Source organism: Sinohyriopsis cumingii, chromosome 6 (assembly GCF_028554795.1).
Source record: "Sinohyriopsis cumingii isolate HCF-2022 chromosome 6, ASM2855479v2, whole genome shotgun sequence".
In the NCBI taxonomy this organism is placed as follows: Eukaryota; Metazoa; Mollusca; class Bivalvia; order Unionida; family Unionidae; genus Sinohyriopsis; species Sinohyriopsis cumingii.
The window spans coordinates 116,808,903-116,835,651 of NC_142966.1; the positions used below are offsets into that span (position 1 = coordinate 116,808,903).

General features: G+C 34.4%; 1 protein-coding gene across 8 annotated transcripts in view; it reads left to right on the plus strand.

The window, feature by feature from the left end:
* LOC149797805 (pericentriolar material 1 protein-like) overlaps positions 1-26,749 on the plus strand; it is a 135,330-nt gene that overhangs the window by 14,342 nt on the left and 94,239 nt on the right. For 6 of the 8 annotated variants that reach the window (XM_089962781.1, XM_089962786.1, XM_089962783.1 and 3 more), the window contains 3 exons: positions 10,450-10,542; positions 15,022-15,117; positions 23,819-23,956. In XM_089962781.1, coding sequence (XP_089818907.1) covers positions 10,450-10,542; positions 15,022-15,117; positions 23,819-23,956 — 327 coding nt within the window. The remainder of the gene's footprint in view (positions 1-10,449; positions 10,543-15,021; positions 15,118-23,818; positions 23,957-26,749) is intronic. The other 2 variants (XM_089962785.1, XM_089962787.1) reach the window with 1 other exon arrangement.

Below are 26,749 nucleotides of genomic sequence, written 5' to 3' on the forward strand. Positions count from 1 at the left end.
TTTAGCCTTACTTTTCATTGTGGAAGTTTTACAAATGCGTGTTTCCAATAAGGGCCACACAGGAAACCAAAATGGTTGAATCACAACACGGTTTGTCTTCAGACGACGTTTTTCAGTCGGCAAATACTGGCTGGTGATAGCTATGATGACAATGAATTTCATGTATATCGGTCTGTTGGACATTGGAAAAATGTCACTGGAAATACCAGTGTGTGATTTTGAGCCCAAAATTGATGTTGAGTGCGAGTCCGATGTACGTGTTGGATGGACAATATGCTGGTTATATTTATTAAATATACCCATGTCTAAACAAGCATACTATGTTGGACTTAAAACCCCAATACAGCATTATGGAAGTGAAAAATCTGGCATAATAGGCAGCAAAACACTGATTCAAGGAAGTGAAACTTTGGCAGGGTTCATGTTAGTGAAAACTGACAGAGGTCTTGGAAACGCTTAAAATCATGCATATCTGGACGCCAATTTTTTTTATTTAGGCGGGTGGTAAAATTCAAATACTTGCCAGTCCTGCTTCAGTCACCTGCATAGTGGAAAAATGTGTTGATCAGTTAGCTGTGATGATATTTACAATGACAGAATTTAGTGGTTGAAAGCCCCCTGTCGTCACCATTATAAGAGTACATCAGAAGAACATGCTGTAATAGCTAAGCGGCGAGATCAAAGGCTTTGACTAGCAGCTGGGTGGGAAAATCTACTGATATTTACAGTGCTTGAATTTAGAGGCAGAAATACCCAGAGATGTACATGTGGTCATTTATAACAGTACATCAAATAAACAACTTTAGCTTTCATTCTAGTGTTCATTTCCGAGTGTAACAGAATAAGCAGTGCACATGACCTCGGAATCATGACATGTTGAGACATAGACTTGAATGAGTATTTTGGGGTTCAACGGCAAACTGACGAAGATTGTGAGATTCAGGAGAGGGCTACAGTTGCTAGAACTGATAATTTGAAAGGGACATTAGCCAAGTGTATGAAAGTGTGTGATACCTAGCTTAGTGCTTTGAATAAGACCTTCCTTGGATCGAAAAAATTCAGACTCACTCTGATGGACAAGCAAGAGCTATGTCAGTGTTATAAATATGTCAGTGTTATAAAGAATGAAGAAATTAAACTCTATGGCAACCAGTAGTTACTATAATTGGCATAGTTTTCTGAGAGGGGACTGCAACTTTTCCTGATGGAACTCATATTTTTACCAAAATGGGAGCCATGGACTCCTAGTTTTAAAATCCTTATGAGACCTCTGGTTCAAAACTTTTCTTTCTGGGACAGAGATATCCAAGAGAGAATACCCATGGGGCCATACATGTGAGATGTTGAAAATTGCACAACAATAAAGAACAGTAACTTGTTCAAGCTAGTTATGCATATGCGTTTCAGACAGCAGGCAATGAAAGGAGTTCACAGCACAGAATAATATTTGTACATCGAGGAGGAGGATCATATTAAATTCAGAAACAATTAACAGATTAATGCTCATAAGGAACATCAGAGAATCCCCATACAACATAATTAAGTGTGTGTAGATCTCAAGTTGGCAGAACCACTGAGCAACAAAAGAATAAAAAGACAAACTTTTGAATCATATGCATATGAATGACCAAATGATGTACATGCTCTCTATGTGCAAAAATTAAATGACATTAAACATGAGAGACTGACTGATCTGTGTAAACTCAAAGCAAGATGGATAAAATTTTACCTGTTTATGTTCGGTTCTTCCATATATATAGATCATGGTGGTATTTTCTGCAGACCTTTTGGCACTTAGTTCCAAGCCATCATTTGGTATTTGTATTGCAAAATGGATAACTAAAGAAGTATATTATCTAGTATAATACATTTTTAAGCAGTATCATTAACTGATGATGAAATTGATGAAAAAATACTTGATGTCATTCTGATATATGGATTTTTTACTACACTACTAATCAGTTCATCCTGATTCTTTTCTTTTTTTTACCAAATCCTTTAGTCTTACTGGTACCAGTGTTTTTAATAAAATTGTAACTTCTATTTTCTTGCAATCTAAATATTTATAATGATGTGTTATTGTCAAAAGGTAAAATCTGCTTAGTGTTGTAAAATCTGAAACTATTAATTAGCAAGGGATTAAAGTAAAAAGTGGACAGAAGTTACTGCCATATTACAGTGCTGTTAGAAACAACAGAATAGTTGTACAAGATGTATTTTGCACAAAGTTGTAGAACTAGTGCTCGTATTGTCACCACATATTCTACTTAAATAATTATATCATTATTTCTGTATATTCCTATCAGTATTTTCCCAGTGGTAGTAGTTTTCTGATCTGATGTTCATTTCTTGGGCAATTTTTACACATCAAGACTTCTCACCGTATCATTAAAAAACAATGTAATCTGCACCAAATTTAGTTGTTTGAGAAGAAATTAATTTTTTTAACCCAAAAATCACTGAAGTTACAAGTTCTTGCATTAAAGTCTCACATTAAATAACATTTGAAGTAACCACAATAGTAGTTTAGGATGCAACTGTATCAATTTCACCTTTGGTATGTCCAAATCTTGAATGTGATGGAGGAAAATAGCTCCAAAATAAACACATCAATATTAGAACCTGTTCACTGACTATGAATCAAGTATCCGAGTCCAACGGAATTGCTAGAAATTTTTTAATTCTTTTGACAACATCATAATTAGCTGTCAAATATGGAGTAAGCCTATAGTCTTTATGCCATCCCAACCATGACCCCACCACAACCGCGTGACCATGCCCAATGACCTCACAGTAATAATCGCTATACAACTAGAGATGACATCTCTTCGAGAATTTTGATTTCGGTAGAGCTGTAACAGAGTGGAACAGTAAGAAAGAGTGACAGATATTTAAGTGTTAGGGAGATATTTAACTGGCTATTCCCACCACCACCACTTCCTCATTGGAGATCACACACACACAAAACTTAGAGTACATCCTGAAATCCTGGCAGCATCCCTGCAGAGGAGATAACTTGACTATTCAATTTTATTGGTCTCTGGTTATCCCATGGTATTTCTGTTACTTGAACATTATCTTACAGTGTGTCCATTCAGCATGGTCGAAAAAGGCTTACAACCATTGAGTTGTTCAAGGACTCTCATTACTACAAATGTGAAAGAACGAGAACCATACTGTAAATCAGTGGAGATAAAGTATATATGTGTTTGACTGTCCCTGATTGGTTGATAATGAAAGTAAGATGTTAGTAAAAACAATCTTTTGAGAGATTGTCCTACTTGTAACTGAAAAAAGTGAGGGACATTGTTTTATTAACATAATTTCCATCCCTTTACAGACCCGAGTTTGGATGACTCATTACTGAAATCAGCAGCTGACTCTTTGGTGCAGTATTGAAAGCACACATTTCAAATTTGTATAGATCCAGAAAATGATGCGGCTGTTATGGGTTTTTTTCTTCACAAAAGCTGTCATTATAGATGTGTTATATTGATATAAATTTGATCATGAGCACTCAGAATTTTAAGTTACTAAATTTTAATATCGTGGTGTTTGCACAAATTTACAGTGGGAACTGAATTAGTGCAGAGTCCTGAACTCTTGAGTTTTGTGCAGAAATATGGAATCCAAGCAGAATATATCCAGAAATGTAGAGGTTTTTAATCTTGAATTTAGTCTCCCCATTGTGTTTCACACTGATATGCATATTCACAGAACATTTGTATAGTAGTAGGAAAAGTAAGTGACAAATTTAGATACATATCATAAACAAGACAAACAGTATGTGGGGGTAGAAGATCATTAGAACAGGCTGGAATGGAGAAGTATAATAAAAACAATAATGAGTAGAAGTGTGCCTCCTTTTTTATGTGTGCAACATTATTTTTTTAGCTTCAGTAAGAAATTTAATCAAAAGGAAGACAATAAATGGTGTACAGTTAACTAAACCAATATGAATTTAGCTACTTAAAAGCTGTATCAAATTGATTTTAACCTTCTGGTCTGTTTCTGTCCATTCTGGTGATATGTCCACTGAATCAGTATGGTTGATAAAAATATTTGGCAAATTTAAAAAATTAAAAATCTTTTGGCAGATTATGATTATACCCTACTTCTGCCCAAGAGATGTGAATAATTTTATTTCTTGGTTTGTTTATTGTAGTTGTTGCTCAATTCAATGCATCACTGAAAAACATTGATGCATTCTCATACTTTTTTTCAAATATTTATTACAGATGCATATCATCAGATATTGGTGAATATAGCTTGAATAAGTTATAACAGTTCTAGTTGGAACAATGAACATTGTTAAGAGAAAATTTAAGTGAGCTAAAATGTAAACTTTTTGGCAGTGTTTGATGCAGGATTGCTCAAGACTTTTCCATCTCGTATTCTCACCATGAAAAATCCATTTGCACCAAATGATGATGACTTTTAGGTAACTGTCAGAAAGGCATAATTGACGATATTCTATAGTCTACAAAAATTACTGGAGTCAAAAGTTGTAAACTCGTACAGCTGTGGCAAAAATGATTGACTAGTACCTTTGCTGCTGTTGCTACGATTGATTAGTTGGTTGATTCAGTGTGGTTTGATTTTCGTTTATTTGGTGATTTTTTTACAGTATATTAGGTGGAGGAAGGACCCCAAAAGACCACCAACCTAAATTGGTTGATCTGTGACACAAACTCACTCTGTGAGATGTTTAAGTGATGTAAAAGCAGGCACCTTAGTACACTTGGGCACATGGAGCCTCTGTTGATTTGACGTTTATCTCCAACAGCTGAAGTCATTTAGACATGAGCTCTCGGGGTTTCAGTAGATCAGTATGGCCTTACACCATTTTCAGATGAAGAGAATCTATATATGGCAACCAATTTTACTGCTGAAGAAAATCCATATCTTTTTGAGACACCAAACACCACTTACGTAGAACCACTGACCTTCCACAAGTAACTGGCAACATTCTTATTTACACATTGGAGGTAAGTAATCACATGACAAGCATCTTGTACCACTGCCATGGAAGCCCCTCAGATCTGTATCACAAGACAAGCATCTTATACCACTCTGCCATGAAAGCCCCTCAGGCCATAGGTATAAGTCTCATATGAAAGACTAGAAGTGGGAGATAGAACCTGTGACAACTGGATTGAAAGTGCATAATGTTACTGCTTGGCAATCAGTGATGATGATGCTGTTGACAATGCAGTTAACTGCAATGACATTGATTTTATGAGTGCTCTGAGAAAAATGATTCCTTGACTTTCATCCATTTTTTTTTAATCTATGATATAAAAATGTTTGACTTGATATATTTTGTTATAACTTTATATTAGTCTTGTAACAAGGCGTAAAAATAAAATAAGACATCGGTAACTGAAAAAGATGTTCTTACAAGAAATGATATAGTGTAAAAGTAGACAAATGGTGCAACATCACTTCCACAGGCATCATTGTTTTTTTTATCTGACAAATCATAAAAGTTTACCAAAACATTTATTGGAAAAAATAATAACAATGAATCATAGAATCTGACCACACATTTAAAGCAATACAAGATTTAACTATTATTCTAATCAAAAGCAGCAAGCCTGAGAACAAAGAAAAATAGCAAGACATATTGATCACTTTAGGAAACACTGAGTTTAGTAAGGATACAAATTCATGATTTCTGTATTAGAATGAAAATATCTATTATAAAATCTGTATTCGTGGATGTTAAATTAGTAGGTATTAAGGGACTGATCAATGACATCTACAAATAATAAGCCACCATGAAAATCTGTGATTTCACAGTGTCAGAGACATACTTGGCTGACAGAAAAACAAACAAAAGGACAAAAGACTGATTATAATGAATGAATATAAATAAAAATATGCAGTGGATTATATGATGTATATGAATTCAATAGATTACCTCCAGCCAGCTGTCATTTAAATCGCTTCTGTCCCCAACCCAATATTAAAATCGCTTCTACCACCCACTAACCCATAGCCAGAAATTAAGTTAAAAAATATACTTCTGTAGGGGGCAGTGATTCTCAATTAAAACACATCTGACGGTGGATCATAATTTTTTTAAATTGCTTCTGTTGTGGGTTGGTTGAATTTGAAAGTGCCTTCCCCCCGGGGGTATATGTTTTACTGGAACAGCTCTTACAGGGTCCATCCTAGAGGTGATTTCAGATGAAATAGTCACTTCAGTGTCTGACATTTCACCTAAACAGGCCCAAGGCGATGTTCATTTTGCTTTGCATTGATTTCATTCTACATTTACCCCATTGATGTTTCAATACAATAAAAGTAAAAGTTGACTATCGTGTCTATTTTCCCTTCAGTGAAGTTGGTAGAAAGAAAGAAAGGTTGTATGTTCTGTACACATTTTTGGTGCTAATTTGATGATCATAAATGACAGAAATTAATATTGCTATGTACATAAATCGTGCCTAAAAGTTATGTATAATCCTTGAAAAACAAGTCAAAAATTGACTTCTGTATCCCAGTTTAAAGCAAACTGAAACTTGGTGGACATATCCAGGTCGGTTACTAACAAAACTAATTATGTTATCCAATATTTTACCATATTGACATATGAAAGGATTTCTGTTGCAGAAAAGGTTGCAAGTTTTCATCTGTAACCTATTTTCAAGGTTGCCATTGTCTGTTATACAGCATATTTGTTGAAACAAAATAAGACAATTTTAATATTTTGACATTTAATATTTCATTTTCATTTTAATAATCTGACAGGAAAATATGCCAAAAAAATACTTTATGGTGACTAAAAACTTTCTTCACCCACTTCTCGCTATTTTATTTGATTTTGCCCTACTGTGGCTGAAGAGGTGTAATTTTGCCCAGATTTTGTATACAGTTTGGGCCTGTAATTAATTTGATAAATGTACTTGAAAGCCATGTCAAGCATTTGTTTGATTAAGATTAAATCTGGTGAGATAAGCTAAAAAATTATGCTTCAGATCTAGTAACACCTGTTACAGATATGAAAGGAATGAGCAGAAAATGTTCCGGCTAGCCAGACTTGCTAACTTTTGATAGGGGTATTTCAAATAAATAATTTTGTGGCCTCCAGAGAAAAGTGGGGCCGCCAGGTGACCATAAGTAATGAATCAGAATTAGATTATTGTGCATCTGTTTGAGCTTCTTTTCACTTATGGGCATGTATGACCTGATTTGGATCATCTTGGTAAATAGACTAATATTAGATGTTTGATGATTTTTTATATATATAATGAAGATGACCTAAGCATATTAATGTGGTGATCTTGCATCTGATTTGCTGAACTTGTTATCACACCACTGTTACCACTCTAGAGGTGATTTTGATCAAAATGATCTCAGGTGAATATGATTATTATCAAAAGTCATGTATATTTATAGGTGATATGCTTGGCTGAACTTGTTAATGTTATAGTAACTTTATTTTCAATAAGATTTTGTTCAGTCTTGTTTAACACTCTTGTGTCATCAAGAGGTTGAATGGGTTTGATTACAAGCAAGATCACTTTATGTTCCTTCATTCCATGTTATACATAAAATTGTCTCATTTGCTAATGAAACTTGAGAATTGAAACTGTGCATTAAATTATACATGCTATTTTTTTGTTGATGGCACAACACATGGTATACATGTTTAAGTGACTATTTCAATTGACTTTGTAATCCACAAATTACAGCTTTACCTGTAAATTTAACTTGAAAGATCTTCACTAACTTTGATTGTAGGCAAGAGACTATATATAACAGGTATGCCTTTATCTTTGCAAAGAATTTTTGTCTGACGATAGTAAAATAGGTAAAACCATGCTATAAAATTTGGGTGATAGTATGCATAGGTTTTGTTCTTCCAGTACTACATCAGCCTGCTTAGTGGTATAGACAACTGATAAATTTCTTTCATCCTTGGGATGGATCAAAGATAGTTTTTTTGCACAACTTGGGTCAAGGTCACAGTCTTGAAAATTTGCATTAATGTTTTAGTTACAGTTTTATATGCGGGTCATAAGATGGAGTGTATTTTGTTGTGATGGTTTGCATTGGTCTAACAGACCATCCACCTATCTGCTGCTCAATAACTAGAGTTGTTTACCATCTACAGGTAGCAGATGTTTTTAATTAGCTTGCACATGGATAAAGAAGAAACATATCAATTTAGTGCACACTGCTTAAAGTCACTGTGACTGAAAGAAGAAAATGTTGTCTGCACAATACCATCTACGGTTAACCAAACTTACGACTGGCTTGTACTTAAGTAAAGAAGAACATGAAGGGTCAGGGTTGGTGTGATGGAAATAATCTGCATGTTTTATTACTCCAAATAATACTCTATTTACATTTTAATTATATTTCCTCAATAAGTAGAATTTTTCACCTGATCATTATTGCATTTGTATGCTGACCCAATAGATTTATTATTTATCTGACTCTCCTAAAGGCATTTAAAATAGTGAACATAGAAGTGTACAACTAATAGATTTATTCCATAACACAAGTGATGTTAGGCAAACAAGGACTTGCTTGTATATATTATGGTTTATTTTTGTATTAGAATATTAGTAGAGATTGTATTGAAGACAATCATAATGTTATGTTATGTATCATTGTACAACATGGTTGTTGATAACCAGGTTTTAGAGGGACAAGACTACCAGGTACTTTTTCATCTGGTGAAGAACAGATTAACTTGTCAGCTCTGACCAGTTTATTTAATTTGTCAGTACCACAACCATTACTCCAACAAACTGGAGAAAATTAAAAGAAGAAGGAAATAAAAGAGGGTCCATTGTCAGTAGAACTGCAATTTAGAAAATAAATCACCAGCATCATGTTCAATGCTTTAGATCCAAACTACATTGGACTTTGGAAAAGGTCTGCTTAGAGGTCATCCTCAGTGATGAATTAAAAATTTTAGGTATATACACAAATAGGTATACTTGCAGGAAATCAAACAAAAACTATGTAGGCCAGAGTTCATTGGCAGGTTTATTATTCACTCTCCCTACTCCAGGATAAAGATGATGTTTGATGGACAATGGTGCAGGAAGACATTAGATTGAAGCATCAATTCCAGGAGTTGAACATTATTGAAAATATATGGAAAACAGTTCAAATCAAACTTGACAGTTCTTGATTTTCATTTTAAACATGTGAAAAACTTACATAAATCAGCTTCACACTTATTTTGAGCTGAAGAATATACAAAGGTAAGATGTGGAGTTTTAGTATCTTAAGAATAATAACTTTAAAATTTCGTATCATGTTAATGACGTGATGCTGACATCTTTAATGAGCACTGTTTTATATCCACACACACTACAGAATTCTTTTTATAGCTTCTATAGGGGTGGAGGTAAATAGGAATCACTGTGTCCATTAGCCTATTACAATCTTGTGAATGCAGAGTTCTTAGTCCCCCAGTTTTTTATGGATTGTCGTGAAAAACATGAATATTATGGTCATTTTTTTCTCTTGTGATTTTTGTAAGAGTTGTTATTTTTTTAAACTTAAAACTCAGTGGAACATTTGATAGAATTTTGTCAAATTTTTTGCAATTATCTGTGGATTGCTGTGAAACTTAGTATATACTGTGGTCATCATCATCATTAGATATGCTTTGTGACATATTGTATTCACAATATTTTCTTGGAAGAGTTTGAAGTACTTTTTACTTTAGACTCATCTCTGTCATTGGGGTAGTGGTATGTTGTGGGCGAGGTAGGGGTTATGTTTTTGTTAGCATTCCTTGTTACAGAATTCATGCATGTCATATTATTTACAATGTAGTCATGATTTTATTGTTTATCCAGTGATATAAATTTGTTCTGTATGATAACATTTCCACATCTGCCTCCTTTTTTTTAAATGTTGATTTAAAAAAAAATCTTTGTAAGATAATAAGGTCACATCTTCACATCTGTTTTTGTAAAATTAATTGGCTGACCTTCTGGTGTAATCATGAGAGAAATACTATAAATTGTTGGCCGTTTGTGTTATTCTCAGACTAGATATATTGGTATACCAGATGTGGATTTTCGCTCTTGCCCATATTCTTTGTAGAGGGCATGAAGTTTGATTTCTGTTCTTCCATCTGATATGTCCTGTATGTCACAAATATTGTTTTTTCTCAACAACTTTCCAAAATTTCCATGGATTGGAAACAAACTTAGCGTAAAGCTTAAAATGAAGACTTGATCAAGTTAAATGTTTAGCTTTTAATATTTGATCAAGTTTTGGCCAATTCTTGAGAACTTTGCCTTTTCGGATCAGAGTTTTTCATATTTTAGTAGGACCATCCCTCTCATATAGATATATTTTTGTCTCGAGTAAATTTTGGTTAAAAGGCAGATGTTTACTTTTAATGTTGAATTTTCAGTTGTTTTGACTTCCAGAGCGTGTCTGTAATACTCTGTTGTTTTCCTGATATAGATGGAGAGAGATAAGTCTTCTAAATTAAAGCAAGTCATACTATCCCTGAAGGAGCAGGAGCAAAATTATCTGGAACTGCTACAGAAACTGTGGGTCAGTGGATTGTTATTTGCATGCCATCTGACTGGTTATATTACATGTAGTTCTGGGATGGATTGTGTAGTAAAACACTCAATTATTGATGAAAAATATTTCGTTTCTGATTTCACCAACATAGGTCTGAAAAATTAGTCTTGACTTGATATCTGATTAGTCAGTTTTAAAAAAGGCCTGAATTTTGGCCAATCAGAGTGTAGGATTCCAGACTTCAAAGTCCAGACTCGATTGTGTTGTTGAAATCTAGGCTTGGTCTGGGTAGTTCATGGTTTGCTTATAATGATAGATCACAACATTTACATTGTCTTGCTGAAAATCAGAACGTTTATATGTAATTCTTTTGCCTGCTGCTGACAATTAATTTTGTCTTTTTTTTCACATCTAGTGCATACCTGCCATATTCCCAGACAATGTTTTTTTTTTCACTCAGTGTCACTCAGTGTTTTGAAGTCCTCTGTGGTCAGTGCATATGACCAAGAAATGCAACATCATCCAATTGAAAATAAGCTATATTTATATATAAGCCTATAGAAAAAGTAATGGAAATTTAGATTTGATCAAAAAGAAAATAACAATGTTTTGTCTGTAGCAGTTAATACACTTAAAAATTAAGCATAGAATATTTAGCATTGTCCAATATCATCACCACACACATACACATATGCACCCACACTAACAGAAACACAACCACACAGACATTAAATAATAAAGAAAAATGCCAAGTTTCTATCTGTTGATATTTGCAATCATTAGAGACTGTGTGATGCTGTTGTTCAGACTTCCTCGAAGATCTTGCTGAATTTTTCTCAGCATAGAAAATGATCTTTCTGCATCTGTTTTGCTGTGAGGTAGTGTCAAATATGCTGTGTGGTGTTGCTGTGTCAATGGATCTTGTACACTCTTGAATGACTAATATTGATATGATGTGTACAGTGTGTGTAAAATATAGAATGCTTCCTGTTGTTGTTGTTGTAGGGTTTAACGCCATTTTGCAGCACACTATACGCTATACATGGCGACCAGTATTAATGGTGGAGGAAGAACCCGGGAAAACCCTGGAAAGAACCACCGACCCACAAGAAGCTACTGGCAAGCTTTCTCACATACCCACATTGGCTGAATCCGAGACTCAAACCCACGCAGACAGGTGAGATGGCAGTGATCCGTAACGGAGAGCACTTTCGGCCACTCGGGGCCCCGAATGCTTCCTGTTGCAGTCCTAGTTTCCTCTGACCCATCCCACCCTATTTTCAGAGAAAACTTGGACTAATCCTTCCCAAATTACAGCTGTGTTTTGAAATAGTGCCATCATAAATATATTGCACCTGTACACCATTACAACTGCGGAAATAATCATGTTTTGCTTTTTAGTTAGAATGAAATTCAGTTTCAAATAAATGTTGTTGCTGATCATGAACTTGTCACTAATGTTGAATGGCTTCAATATTCTCATTCAATGCAGTGATGTGTAATAACTTTTGTTCTTTACTAGGCATCTCTATTATTTACCTAACTTCAAATGAATTGGGTTTCTCCACTTAGTTTACTTTACACAAATTAGTTTTATGGACTTTTCCACTGCAGTGTTCAAAAGACCTGACCGGGCATTTCCCTATCTATTCATGGACAGTTATGTAATTTGTGAAATGTTGATTGCTCATCTCTATCTTACCTTTTAAATGCCCCTGATAATCAGCTGTATAAACTGCCCAGAGGATAGTTTTACATGGGTATTAAGCAGGACAGTTTATTATGTATACTGACTACATGCTGCAGGCATGTATAGTAGTGGTCCAACAATATATCTTTTTTTTTCTCCTTCAGATTATTGAAAATCTTGTTTTTCTAAACAATTGTCAGGTATTTAGGAGTTTTGCCACACATTTTGTTATGGCAGGTATGCTAATGCAGTCTATTTAATGTAGAAGTTATACATTTTTATATGCGAGTATATGCAGTACAACCATGAAATCAGATAATGCTTTAAATCATTATGAAAGTCAAAATGAATGCTTTGGTTTAACAAATTCATCCATTCATATGTTCATTTTGTGTGAGCTATTTCAACAGATGTGACAGAAGTATATTGTTAAGGACAATATAAAAAGGATGATTGTTATGATTCAGTAAGTGGCATCAGTGTTTTGAAGATGAACTTGCTTCAGTACTCTGTCATCCTTTGAAATGGCTTTTTGTTAACTCTGTTGATTGGTGCTCAGAAATATTATCTTTTGCTTGTTTTGTATTTGATACAATGCACGTGTGTGTACTTAGTTTCATATATTATTTTAATGAAAACAGTTTGTGTAGAATGACATTACTTTTTCAGTTCTTTGTAAAATGATATTACATTTTCAAGTGAGAGCATAAACATCGAGTGCAAATAATGCTTATTTTACAAATGAACCTTAGGTCCACCCCACCCCCAAAGTTTTGTGCTTCCGTCAGCCAGCCATCCTTGTTTTTTGTGTGCCTACCCTAGCACTTTTCCCTCCAGGGTAACATACCCTTCCCCCAACAAAACAAATTTAAAAATTGAATATGAATATATATATATATATATATATATATATATATATATATATATATATATATATATATATATACACTTTAAAAATAGCCTTCCTGCTTTAATTTTAAAACCATCGCAATAGGAAACACATTTATTTCTTTGGCCATATTGCAGTGTTAAGATTTAGTCCATTAGCAGAGTTTTTTAAATTTTAAATAAGGTAAAAGCCTAATGAAGATGTCCTGTGATCAGGATTCTTATGATCTTTGGAGGTCTTTGATAGTTTTGAGAAAAATGAGGTAGCATTTTGAAGGCCTTGAAAGTTTTGGGAAAATCAAGCAGATTACCCTGAGGTCTTTAAAAGTCTTTGAAAATGGAAATAAAACCCAAACATTTTAATTTCTTTCCATAATCACAAATCAAATTGTTACAGATTGTTATATTCGGATGTAGTCTAGTTTTCCTGGTTTCTTTTTTTTGATTAATTATAGTTTGAATTTCATCATTAAACCATTAAACAATGTTGTAGTATTTTGCATTTGTTGTTTTCTCATATAACATGACTTGTATACAAAATGTTAGTTAAAATAGGTCTTGGAAATCAATGTTTGTGGTCTTTGGAAGTTTGGGAAAAGTCATTGAATATATCATTCAGAATTCTGTCTGAACCCTGTCATAGCAGCAACTAAAAACAGTCACAATAAGAACAAGTTATAACATTTGTTTTTTTTTTTGGGTAAAGATGATATTGAATTCTGATGTTCAAATGATACAACTTTGAAGCTTTATTTGTATCAGCTGTTCAGGATCTTTACATTATATTTTCTAATGTACATTGAAAGTTATTACAGTATATTCATGTTAATGCAGCGATTATATGATGCTGCATGAGCATACTTATATGCATGTCACATACAAATATTAAGTCTGGTCCAGCTGCAAACAACATAGTCCCAGATCTGCTGATGCATAATTTGTATGCAGATTACGGCCTGTGTTGTTTGTCCAGCCAGTACCCAGATCTGCTGATGCATTTTTTTCCCCATCCTATTTGGATGGAGTTCGCAATGTTGAAGACTTTTCAGGGTTAAAGCTAAAAATAACTGAAAAATGTACTGGAATGTGTAGAGGTGCTGCAGAATTCTTCCTAGTCTAGTAAATAAAATTACCTTTGTTTACTGAAATCCATAATGTTTATTGTTTGCTTTGAAACTATAGAGTTTTAAATGGCATGCAATAATTTACAATGAGAATTTTATGAATATGTATATGAAGTCTGTGCATCATTTGTGTGGATAAGGAATTGCTTTAAACAGCTGGTTCTAGACTGTTTTACAAAGATTTTTAATTATTTATTCAATGCAAATCTACTTGGTGATAATGTAGACACTCTTTTGATACACATTATGAAATTAACAGCAGTATCCCATCACTTTTTGACATGAACAATGTTGATAGTCATCAGAGACAATTTACATAGATGAAATTAATACTTTTGTTATCATAATACACAGCAAATGTCTTGTTACTTGTTAAGAAAGCTTACATGTAGTTTGAATTTCTCTGGGTTTTTTTCCATTTGAGAGATGCTGTAAAACACACTTTCAGATTTGTTGCTTTCAGTACATTGTAGGAATTACAGTCTGGTTGTTTCAACAGGGCTCATATATATTGTCGTACTTGTATAAAACCATTTAAATTGTGCTGACAGGGGTGTATGTAGTTTTTATTTTCTTTCTTTTTTTTCTTCATTATTATTTTTATATCTTTTAATTTGAGTATTCTTCCTTTTGTTGACATTTTGAACATTGATTTCTAGTTACCATTTGGAATTATGTTAGGTCTAATTTGCACAAGACAAAGATTTTCATTATATACATGTAAAGTACTTTTCAGCAGTGAAGTTAATGAATTTTGTTTACATGTTGAATTAATGAATTTGTTTGTAACCCATACCTTTGTAGCCTGGCCCCAGGGATGAAGTAGAGAGATTACAGTCTTTGATTGAGCATCTGAAAGAACAGGAGAAGGGCTATACAGCTCTACTACAGAGAGTTTTGGTAAGTTAAGACAATTAATTTAGAATGGCCCTGATTTTTCAAGGAGACAGACAACCCATAATGGAAAGGCATCTGTAAGCCCTTGTAATGGATAGATGTAGTTGTGTCACAGTGTCTTTGTCTTTTATTTAAACAGTGTGACTACTATTTTTATTGCAGTCTTGACTTCAAAGAACATTAATAAAAAATATTTAAAAAATGAAAATAATTTGGAATGATGTTGTTTCTTTCTTTGTTGGTTTCAAATAATTTGTTAATATTATTATTATTGTTAATTTGTTAATAAAGTTTATATGTAGTCAAGTTTTGTATTCAGTAGCATTTTGTATATTTAGCCAATTTTTCCCCAGATTCTTTGAAGTTGTTCTGTTGAAAATAAATCATTAGAACTGAATAACTTACATTGCATTTTAAATTTAGAATATATGTGAGAATATATGTTACTTAAATATTTTCCCAAAATAATAAATAGTGACCTCCACACGCATTTGTATCCCAATCATGGGAAAATTATTACATATAGTCTTTGTAGGGTTCAAGATTGATTGATTATAAAAGTAAGCAAGCTTATTTCATGATTCATGCTGTAAAAGTTGGAATGGAGCTAAAAAGTCCCCTCCCTTATTTCTAATGAGTTGCCCACTGGGCTTGTAAAGCTGTGTCATCTAATTTTCCAGAAAATATTCTTTAATGCACTAATGATTTGTGGCATTTTCATTTTGAAACTGTTAAGAGACACTGGTAAACTAATGTATGAAACTGAAGCTACTGTTTTTACTGGTTGAGGTCGTCAAAAGACCAGTGCCTTCATTTCTGTTTTCAACTTTGGTTGAGAATATGTGATAATTTTTTCAGCATTCAGACAGGATGCAGAGAAAATATTGATTGTAACAAAATAAAATTAAATAAAAAATTTATAAGACAGTCACAACATTTTTTGTAAATACACCATATTGAGAGGCAGTACACACAGATAATTAGTCAGTTTTATATATTTTAGTTAAAGTATAGTCATTTTAACAGTCAAAACAATAGTACAAAAATATATCCCTGTCTAATAGTTTTTGAAAGCCACTTGACCAAAACCTGTGTCAGAAAAAATTTCATTGAACACTGATAGAGGGCTTGTCTGTTGATATTTGTCACTGTTTTAAATAGTAACCTATTCTATATGTTACCATCTTTTGCAAAACAGTAATAGAACAGTTCTGCTTGATCCAACTAAGAATTTGTCATACATTTTTCTAAAGCTTAATGACTATTTCTTTACTTCTAGCTCACCTCACCATAAGGTAATGTGAGCTCATGGTATGACCATTGTGCAATTGCTTTTTACCACACTGGAGTTCATATTTCTGATCCAGTTTCATTCAGACTTGGAACTTGGGTATATATCATCAAAATCTTTTGACAAGTTTGATGATGAGTGAGATCCATGCATAGTAATGAAGTAATGATTAGTTAACCTTGTTACCATTCTTGAAACCCAATTTCTCTTCTAATTTTGATCAAACTTAGATTGCTTGTGTCATTAAGATCTTGGACAGTTTGACAATAAGCAAGATCTGCACACGCTAATGAGCTGATCTTGCATCTAATGAGCTTGTTAACACTCAGGAGGCCGCATTTCAGATTTAGTTTTAATTAAACTTGGAATATGTACTTATATAGATCTTGGATGAGTTTGACAATGACCGAAATATACACAAATTAATTAGGTGATATCTGACTTGCTGGGCTTGTTTAACCCCTTTGGCAGTCATATTTCTGATCAGATACTTGTCATTCTTGAAATATGGACTTGGATTGATAATGAGTGAGATCAACGTACATTAATGAGGTAATCTTGCATCTGATTGACTGAGATATTTACACTCTAGAAGCCAAATTTAGGATTCAATTTTTATCAAGCTTGGAATAAGTAACCCTCAACAACTTACTTCTGTAATGACCTTTGTGCTGAGATTGTATTAAAACTCAAACAAGTTGCATTGGAATAAATAGTATATTTTGTACTGGTAAAATTACAGTCATTTACAATGTAAACAGTGATCGTATTAACATTAAATATATGAATGATTAAAATTATTAATAAGCAGTCGGATGCTATAAATAAAGGATTTAGATTTTGCTGCCTCAACTTTGTCAATCTTGTGGGAGAACTTTTTCCTAAAGATAATATGGTCTTTTGACAGGTATTTTGTTGATGAAGATAAGCAGTAAATAGAATAGAGTAGTTGTACTTGTTTCTTCTCTTTATTTTGCATCAAAATCGGGTGAGGCATAAAAATAAATAAAATTGATGTAATGCATAGTTTGTGCAGTTGGTCATGCAAGGATTATGTGCTATACTGCCACATTTAAATAATCCAAATTACTTAAAAAGGGACTATAACACAGTTTACTTTAATTATGTGCCTTTGTGTATACAAACACACACACACACCCACACATACACAGAATATGCTATTGGTGTTTTCACTTAAGTTCTCTATGTGTTTAATGTTGCTACTGAAGAGCTCTGGTTCAGATACGATGATTTCTGTTGTATGATACTGAACAGTCTTTTTTGTAGTCAGGTTGATTGAAGTGTTCAGAAGATAGGGTCTCCTTCTTGCAGATACCCTTTTGTTGCTTGACAATTTTTGATAGTATATTTTGTAGTTTCTTGATAGAAAGGGACTAAGTGGGAGTAGCAAACACTTGGCTTGTTGACATTCTCAAACTGTCTCACCCAGTTTTCTTTTTCTGGTGGTGATCAAATTTCTTCATAACTGTTGAGATGGAAAAGCTGGATAGAAGCACTGATACACTTCTGTAGATACATATTAGGGTCTCAGTGGATTTAGGATCGATAAAAATTGTCTTCTCAGAGGGATGCTTTCACTTCTGAGTATGTTACAACTAGAGGAGGGTACTTCACAAATGGATATGGAGTGTTACCTCCCATCTGCAGGGGTATTCTGGTCACCCCTGGTTTCATTATGTTTGTACGTCATCAGAGGAAAAGTTCTCCTTGATTTGTTTTGTTAAACTGAATTAGTCCCTAACACTTTGTGCATTGTAACAATCAGGGAATATGTCAGCACAGATTGGATGTTAAGAGCAAAATGTGTGTGCAGCTTAGGCCCACATTAGATAGAAAAAAGGTACTATTACCAGCAACTAATTTTTAGTATTATCCAACATATATTTGAAAAGCACCATCAAGTTGGTTTTGTGTATTTTCAATCTTGTAAGTTTGGTTGTTCCCAGAAATTAAAAACTTAAAAACAGTTGAGTGACATATAATGCTTTTGTGCATGAAATTCTAGTTTTTGGTTTTATCACACAAAAAATCATTTTAATATTAGTAATAATTACCTACTGTTACTGTGTTGCTATCTTTTCTCATGGCACAAATCGTCAGTCTAAGGTGAAAATTCCATCCAATTAATAAGTGTTGGCATAGAATAGAACAATATAGTCCAGTGCTTTAGTCCCATCCAATCAATCAGAGAATATTGTTCTTCTTTTTCTTGGACTTTAAATATCTAGGCTGCTTGAAATTTTTTTGTCAATCTAAATGTCTTTTGCCATTAATTCACTTAGTAGTATTTTTCTTATTTCAGTTGACCTTTCAAATCCTAAGTCTTTGAGTTTTAATCCATTATCAGTATTGGTTTTGGTCATTTAATAGATTTTGATCTCATCTTCTGCATAAATGTAATCCCAGTTGATAACCAGTGTTATGGATAGTATTACCCTTGACATTTATTCCAGTTTCTTTTGTTTTTTTGACAGTTTCTTTCAACATTTTAGCAATGCTACAGTAAGTTGGTCACAAGAAGGCATTATATAAACCCCCCCCCAGTTTAGTATTTTCTAAGAGGGTAGGGGCCAATTTTTATGTACAAATTTAATGCCGCAGTCAGCGACCTAGTATAAAAAGAAAATCATAAAAAATCAAATACACAAGTGAGTTCAAAAAGGTCCATATTTTTGGATTCCTCTATTAAAACAAAGAATAAGAATATAATCCACTTAACCAAAGAAGTCAATGGCAGTTCATAGCAGAAGAAGTTTATGCACCCCACCCCCAAATTTGTACCTGCAATTTTCATGTCTGAAGGTCATTTTTAACACCATGTGATGCTCACAGTGCAAACACAAGCCCTTTTCCTAGATGACAGTTCTGCAAAACAGTGTGTATTAAACAGGCTGATGCAACTTAAAATGTTGTCATCCAAGCCGTTTTTGAGATATTCTACTTGCCCCAAACCCATGTGTTTACTGCTGTGGAAGGCTAGCTCTTCTTCCATAGCCTTAAGAAATTTGCCATGGGGCCAATTTACGAAACTGGACCCTGCCACCTAAGAGGGAGTGTTTACATGGATGCCGCTTCTGTACCTTGTGGACAGATTATATATTTTGATGTATTAAAATTTAAGAGAAAGCCATTGTTCTAGTTAACAGAAAAAGATTGAAATGTATTCTTTTTTCTCTTCATGGTTGCTTCCATTTCAGAGACTGGTCACTTGCACTTTCTAGGAGGGATCATTGGTACTCTCTAGCAAGTTGCAGTCATTTGAGAAGTCCTGACCTTCTGGCATAAGGAGAGAGTTGTCTTCTTTAGAGTTGCTGATCCAGTCTGTCTAGACCTTGTATTGTTTATAGTTTGGGCATTGGGTATGAGACTTCTCAACAGTTTTCATCGCTGAACCAAACTTTGATTATTGGGCTGGTCTCCAGGTATTAGGTGCCCAGTCAAGCCATTGTGCACAAGGCACTGAGCACTGCTACAGATACTAGTCACTGGGCACTGATCAAAGTGACACATACTAGGTACAAGCCATTGGGCATGATTTACTGGGTGTTGATTAGCAGAGCATCCTACATCCTAGAGGGGAAGGGACCAAGCTGATACCAACCCATTTTCTATATTTCTCTTCAAGCTGTGTGAGGTATGGGTATCCTGACTACTTGTTCGTGAGACTAGATCTTATAATTTAGTTTTTCTTGGCTACATTGGCCAGTGGATAGGGTGGGTTATAGGCCCTCAATGTACCACTTTTCAGCTTCAATGTAGAAGGAAATAGGGTAGGCCCACCACTCATCTTGTAGACTGAGAAGGGATTCCCATTGCACTTCTCTCAGGAGAGAGAGGAGCAGACAGTTTGGTCTTGCACAGATCAGGATGATGAACTGTTCATTTTTAGTTCACTCAAATGAGTTAGAGGAGAAACCATTTGAGTCTCCCAATCTTGATCCCACTTGGGACAAATGAGAGAATATGATGTTTTTACTTTTGACAAGCTGGTCAGTGAAGTTTACTGCATTCTTTCTCTGGAGCGATGTTTGAAAAATTTCCAATCTTCAGACATGAGAATTTATATAGTTTGGAGACACTCTCGTGAACACAAGAAAACTAATCTTATATTTAATCCCCATTTGATGATGGTTTGCTTGGAGGTAGGCACAATGTCATGAAGCAGTCAGAAGGCAGAAGGGTAGATGTCAACAGACTAACTCTTCCAATTTGTCATTTAAGCATCCTGGGCTGGACGTATCTCAGGTGAGTATTTCGATAGGGACCTTTCCTGGCATTCCTGTTAAGATGCTTGAGGTTGTGGAGCTTAAGCCACACACCCTGTTCACCAGAGCTTCACATGCAAACCATTTCTCAATAGCCTCCTTTAACCTTTCACAGCCTTTGTTTTCAGCAACCTTGTAGCTAGCCTTATCCTGAGAAGTTAGTGTTTCCCTAGCTTAAAAGCTTGAAGCAGATGTTCAAATGAAACAACTAGACTCCCTTTAGAACTCTCACCTCTACTTTGAAAAATGGAGCAGTTGTAAGGGCCAGGACATGAAGTCTATGGACACGTTTTCCATTAAGGAGGAAGATATTGTGCACAAGAGAGTCACTTCTATCAATTATCACTTTTTCTGATGTCTCAGTAGGTGCCAGGCTGAGTCACTTTTAAGAGTACTGGTTGGACCTTATGGACAATGCATAGGTCCATGCCTGTCAAGGACCCTCATTTATTTTCACCAGACTGATCTGAAATCTTCAAGGGAGAAGGAGTAAACCCTTGCAAGGAGGGTGTTAGTAAAGGGGATGTTAAGCACTCCAGGTTCAGAATTCCATTTCCAGACCTTCCTGGTTTCCAAGAAAGGGGAAAAAAGCCTACATGCTTTTCATCAATCTTTTCCCCAGTAACAAGTTTATTTGGGAAGAGCTATTTAAGAAGGAGATGGGCAGTCTCCTTTGACCTCCAGGATATATACATTCACTTCCACATCTTTTCATCCTACAAAAAATTCCAGTGGAACTGTCTTGACAAGGATGTTATTAAATTTCAGGCTCTTCTTTTGGTTTAACTTTCTCTAGGGCTGTAGTACAGCCCTCATTAATTCTCTTAACTTTTTGGTGTGTTTATGTATCATGTATTCTCTGGTAGTTATCTAAACCTCCTCCTTTCCTTAACATTGGATTGGAGAAAGAGTATTATATGTAAGATGTATAGGTAGAAGAGGGTTGCCTTCTTTGCAGTGTAGGTACAGCTCAGTCTCTCTTTTTTGCCAATCTGGTTTTGTGGTCTGGAATTTTCTGCATTTGGTTGCTTCCAAACCGATTTAAATATTTAGTCTCAGTTGTGTTTGTGCCATGGATGATCAAGATGGACTTCTTTGTCAGGCGGGAGCTTTGTTTTTTTGTTGTTGTTGCTAAATCAAAAGGAAAAGGAGTGGTAAGAAACATCACTATTTCTCACAAAGGTACTTGTGATGTCCAAGTGGTCACCATTACTAGGAGAATTAGTTTGACTATCAAACATATCAGTCTCTCACTAAGAGAAATCTTTCCTTTTTGAGAATCAATGCCCATGAAGCTCAGGATGTTGCTACATCTTGACATTCCTCTCCAGATGATATTATGAAATTAGCCTTTTGGCATTGTCACTCCACTTTGCCTTTGTTCTACCCACATGAAGATTACATGCAAGCAGTAGGTCTTGTTGTCAGCAAGTCATCTCCTGGTCCGCAGTAGGATCCAGATTGGAGGAGGTAAGTTTTTCCTAACTGCTATTTGGAAGGGGGGTGGCATCAGCCTCCCACAGAAAAAAAGTATTAATAGGTAATGTGTTATTGATATTAATAGGTAATGTATTACTGATGTTAATAGGTAATATATTACTGATATTAATAGGTAGGTAATGTATTACTGATGTTAATAGGTAATATATTACTGATATTAATAGGTAATGTATTACTGATGTTAATAGGTAATGTATTACTGATAATAGGTAATGTATTACTGATGTTAATAGGTAATGTATTACTGATATTAATAGGTAGGTAATGTATTACTGATGTTAGTAGGTAATATATTACTGATATTAATAGGTAGGTAATGTATTACTGATGTTAATAGGTAATATATTACTGATATTAATAGGTAGGTAATGTATTACTGATGTTAATAGGTAATATATTACTGATATTAATAGGTAGGTAATGTATTACTGATGTTAGTAGGTAATATATTACTGATATTAATAGGTAGGTAATGTATTACTGATGTTAATAGGTAATATATTACTGATATTAATAGGTAATGTATTACTGATGTTAATAGGTAATGTATTACTGATAATAGGTAATGTATTACTGATGTTAATAGGTAATGTATTACTGATATTAATAGGTAGGTAATGTATTACTGATGTTAGTAGGTAATATATTACTGATATTAATAGGTAGGTAATGTATTACTGATGTTAATAGGTAATATATTACTGATATTAATAGGTAGGTAATGTATTACTGATGTTAATAGGTAATATATTACTGATATTAATAGGTAATGTATTACTGATATTAATAGGTAGGTAATGTATTACTGATGTTAATAGGTAATATATTACTGATTTTAATAGGTAATGTATTACTGATAAAGAGTAAAATTATGGGGAAACCATTTTTTTAAATTGGTTAATACTTACCTGTTAATATTACCATATTCCTACACCCCTCCATGCACCAAAATCATTTAGTCTTGGTCCAAAGAAAAGAAGGATGATATTTTGATTGATTGGAAGTGACTAAGTCACCCGACTGGAACTGTGTCCTTTTATTCTAGATCTAATTTGAGAAAGGAATTTTCACTTTGGACTGGGAACTAGTGTTATGTTAAAAGATAGCAACATAATTAATAACAGTGGAACTTCATTTTTAATAGTTTTACAGAAAACTATTGTTGTGTAGCATGATCATATTAAAACTGAAGCAACAGCTAATCCATAACTGAAAATGTACACCTAATGATGAAGTAATTAAAAAAATTGTAACAACTTTACAAATGTTTTTATAATACTTTCCACAAATATTTGATTGCTGTGTCAATATTCATGGACAAATGTCAAGAACAATTGGAATTTGGTCATCCCTGATACACAAGAACATGCACACACACACATACGTAAAGCTCCAGTGATTGGGAAAAGTAGATCTCTTTGAAGTTTATTCCATCACATGGTGTAGAGTTTCAATGAAGAACAGTGCAGTCTTGTTAATTCACTGCACACTGTTGCCATGGAAGTCATTGCATGAACTACATATGCAGATTTACATGATTAATTGATGTAGGTTAAAGTTTGAATTTGATGAAAGTGGGACAAGTTAGATGAGACTTCATTGTCTTATGTTTTCTTATATATTAAAGTCCTTTCGAGATGAAGTTCCACATCGTGTGGCAGTGAATGGCATCAACAGTCGTGATCCCACCCCAAATATGGAGTCGGTGGATGACACCCAGTCTCTTGATCTAGATGTCAGGTCAGAAACATCAGAACCAGCCTCAGTAAGTTGTTGCATGAAAACTTTTTAGTAAAGCTGTCTTGTATGGCTTGAAAGGGGCTTTTCATTCCCTGTACTGGTTCAGATTAAATCCATTACTTGTATGCTCAGTAGGTGTTGAGTGGACCCCAGCAAAAAATTAAAGGGAATATAACAAGATGAATGTGGAAAATTGGTGTCATACTGAAATTTGTTAGCTGAGTTGACTGATTATTTTTACAAGCATAGTCAAGCTTCTTTTAATCTCCAAGCTTGAGAAATTCTTCAGCTGAGTTAAGATATTCCTTTGAAACATTATCTAGTTTAATTTAATATCCATGCTTGAAATGAAAATTAAAGGTATACAACTTGGTTTTGCCACTGTTCAGTATGAAGTTAATTGAAGGAGTAGAGATGGTTAAACTCAAATACTTTGCATTTGTTCATTGTTTATTTTTAGTGCTAATTAAAGGTCTTCGTTACTTTTTTAAATGATTCTTTAGTTTATGATTCTCTATGATTCTTTAGTTTGTGAGTCACCATGATTTCAGATGTGTTTGTTAGTTCCATTGCACGTTTTGTTTTGTGGTCTTCATAATGTTATTTTTCTCTTTGCTTACACTTGCTTGCTTCCTTTACATAAGTTTTGAAAAAGTTTTGAATCTGTTCTTGTTAGGACAAGTAAGTTGTGTCCAGTCCAGGTATATAAATAGCTTTTATTGAGAAACTGTTTATTGTGGGTTGAGGCCTCTGTCTTCCATATTTTTTCAAATTGGATAGTTTTTGCTAAGTTCTCCAATAAAAGGCATTTTAGTGTGCATTGTCAAATTCACAGTGGAGCTGAGATGATGCTTCAGTGATGATTAAAAAAAAAATGAATGGTAGAGGATACAGTTCACAGATAATTTTTATTCTGAATATTAGGGAAATAATAAAGAAATGAAGCCAGAAAAGTAAAATAAAATTTTATTGTAAAACTTTTGGTTTCTGTTTTTTTTTGTCTTTTTGACCTTAAACGTTTATATTTTGGAAAGGGTATAAACTTCATATCATATCCATATGAAATGTATTTGATAGCAATAATACATTACTTGTTGTACTTATGTTGCTGTTATCTTTTCCTGTTGCTAGTTTCCAGTTTAAGGAGGTTAATAATCCGAGATCTAGAATTTTGTTAAAAACTTGATTCAATCTTATACCTTAATCAACTTAAGAAAATTGGAATGTCGTTATTCTTTTCCTTGGACTTTGTGAAATTCTTGTATGTCTCTTGGTTGCTCAATGTTTTCATCTGTTGGCCTTTCTACTGTCTATCATATACTTTTCTGAGTTGTATTTGTTAGTTTCTCACAAGTCTTTGTACAGGTTTCATGTACCTGTGTCCCTTTTAATTGAATTTGAGGGTTTTGAGTGCCTCTCTAGCAAAGTGTTGCTTCTTCATTTTCTATGCCTCTGGAAAAATGGAAAAACGGGTATGTTAGTCTCATTCCCCCACCCCACCCCCTTGATGCGCAGAGACAGGATGATGAACCTTAAGTCCCCTTCTCCAGGAAGGAAGATGAGATGGGATGTCTCACCTATGCAACACAGAATTGTACATTTTGCTAACCTTACTTTTCTTATCTCAGGCTGGTTGTCTCAGACAGTTCATCTCAGTCAAGATGTTCATGCTTTAGGAACTACGTTTACAAAAGAAACCCTTGTTTTCTGCTGTGCCTTATGTAGTTGTTCTAAAATACAACAACAACAACAAATATATAAAACAAAAAACCATATAGCAACTTAAGGTCTGTCCATCTTTGAGAACACACCATACAAAACATTTTGATAGAGACCAACACACACACTCACACGTTGTCAAACTATTTGGTAGTATGCTAGAAACTAGTTTGTTCCATTTCAGTTTTATCCTATCATTAGGCCTAATGAAGTAAATTTTCAGGTCAGCATCATTAAATGTAGCTAAAAGTACCTAGCTAGTTTTAAATACTAAAGTCATATTTCCCATCTAACCATATCTCCTTATGGTGCAGATTTCAGCACCATCGGAGTTGATGGAAAAATCATGACTGATTTCTGACTGGAGTTCTGATTCAGCACCAGTACCTCCATCATTTACACCAATGCCTCAATTTCATGCTGTGGTGCTCATATAAAGCCAGAAGGTGTAATCCTGAAGGGCATGTAGTATTGGAAAAATTTGCCTCTCACGTCAACATTTTAGAAATACGTGTTGTTTTTATTGCACTTAAGGATGTGTAAGCTGCATGAGACATTGCTACAACATGGTCACTTTGCACAGCAAATCAGACTTATGATGTCATTGGGGTAATTGTGCCTTTTGCATAACCCTCATCCGTTGGACATATTTGGAATAGATCACTCAAAGAGTCTGCCACATTCCAGGCAAGAGAAGTATTCTGGCAGTTAGCATGTCCAGATAAGGGTGAGCAGTCCCTCATGGAATTGTTTCTGCACAAGTCAGTAGCAGAGACCATTTTTCATCTGTGGGGAAAGGCAGTGATAGACTTCTTCACAACAAGGTTGCACAAGAAGCTTCCTCATTATGTCTCTCCACTGCCAGACCACTGGGCCTGGGCATTGAGTCCTTTCAGTCTTTCAGACTAATTTAAGTGAGTCAGGACAGCCAAGTCAGGGCTCATCCTGGTAGCTCCGATGCCACAACAATCAGTGTTTGTTGATCTCAATCTGTCAACAGCCCCCGAGAATTATTGCTAAGGAGGGATCTCCTGCCGCAGCACAGAGTGAATAGTCTCTTTAGACTTGGAACTTGTGCAAGGAAATATCACAGCAGTGC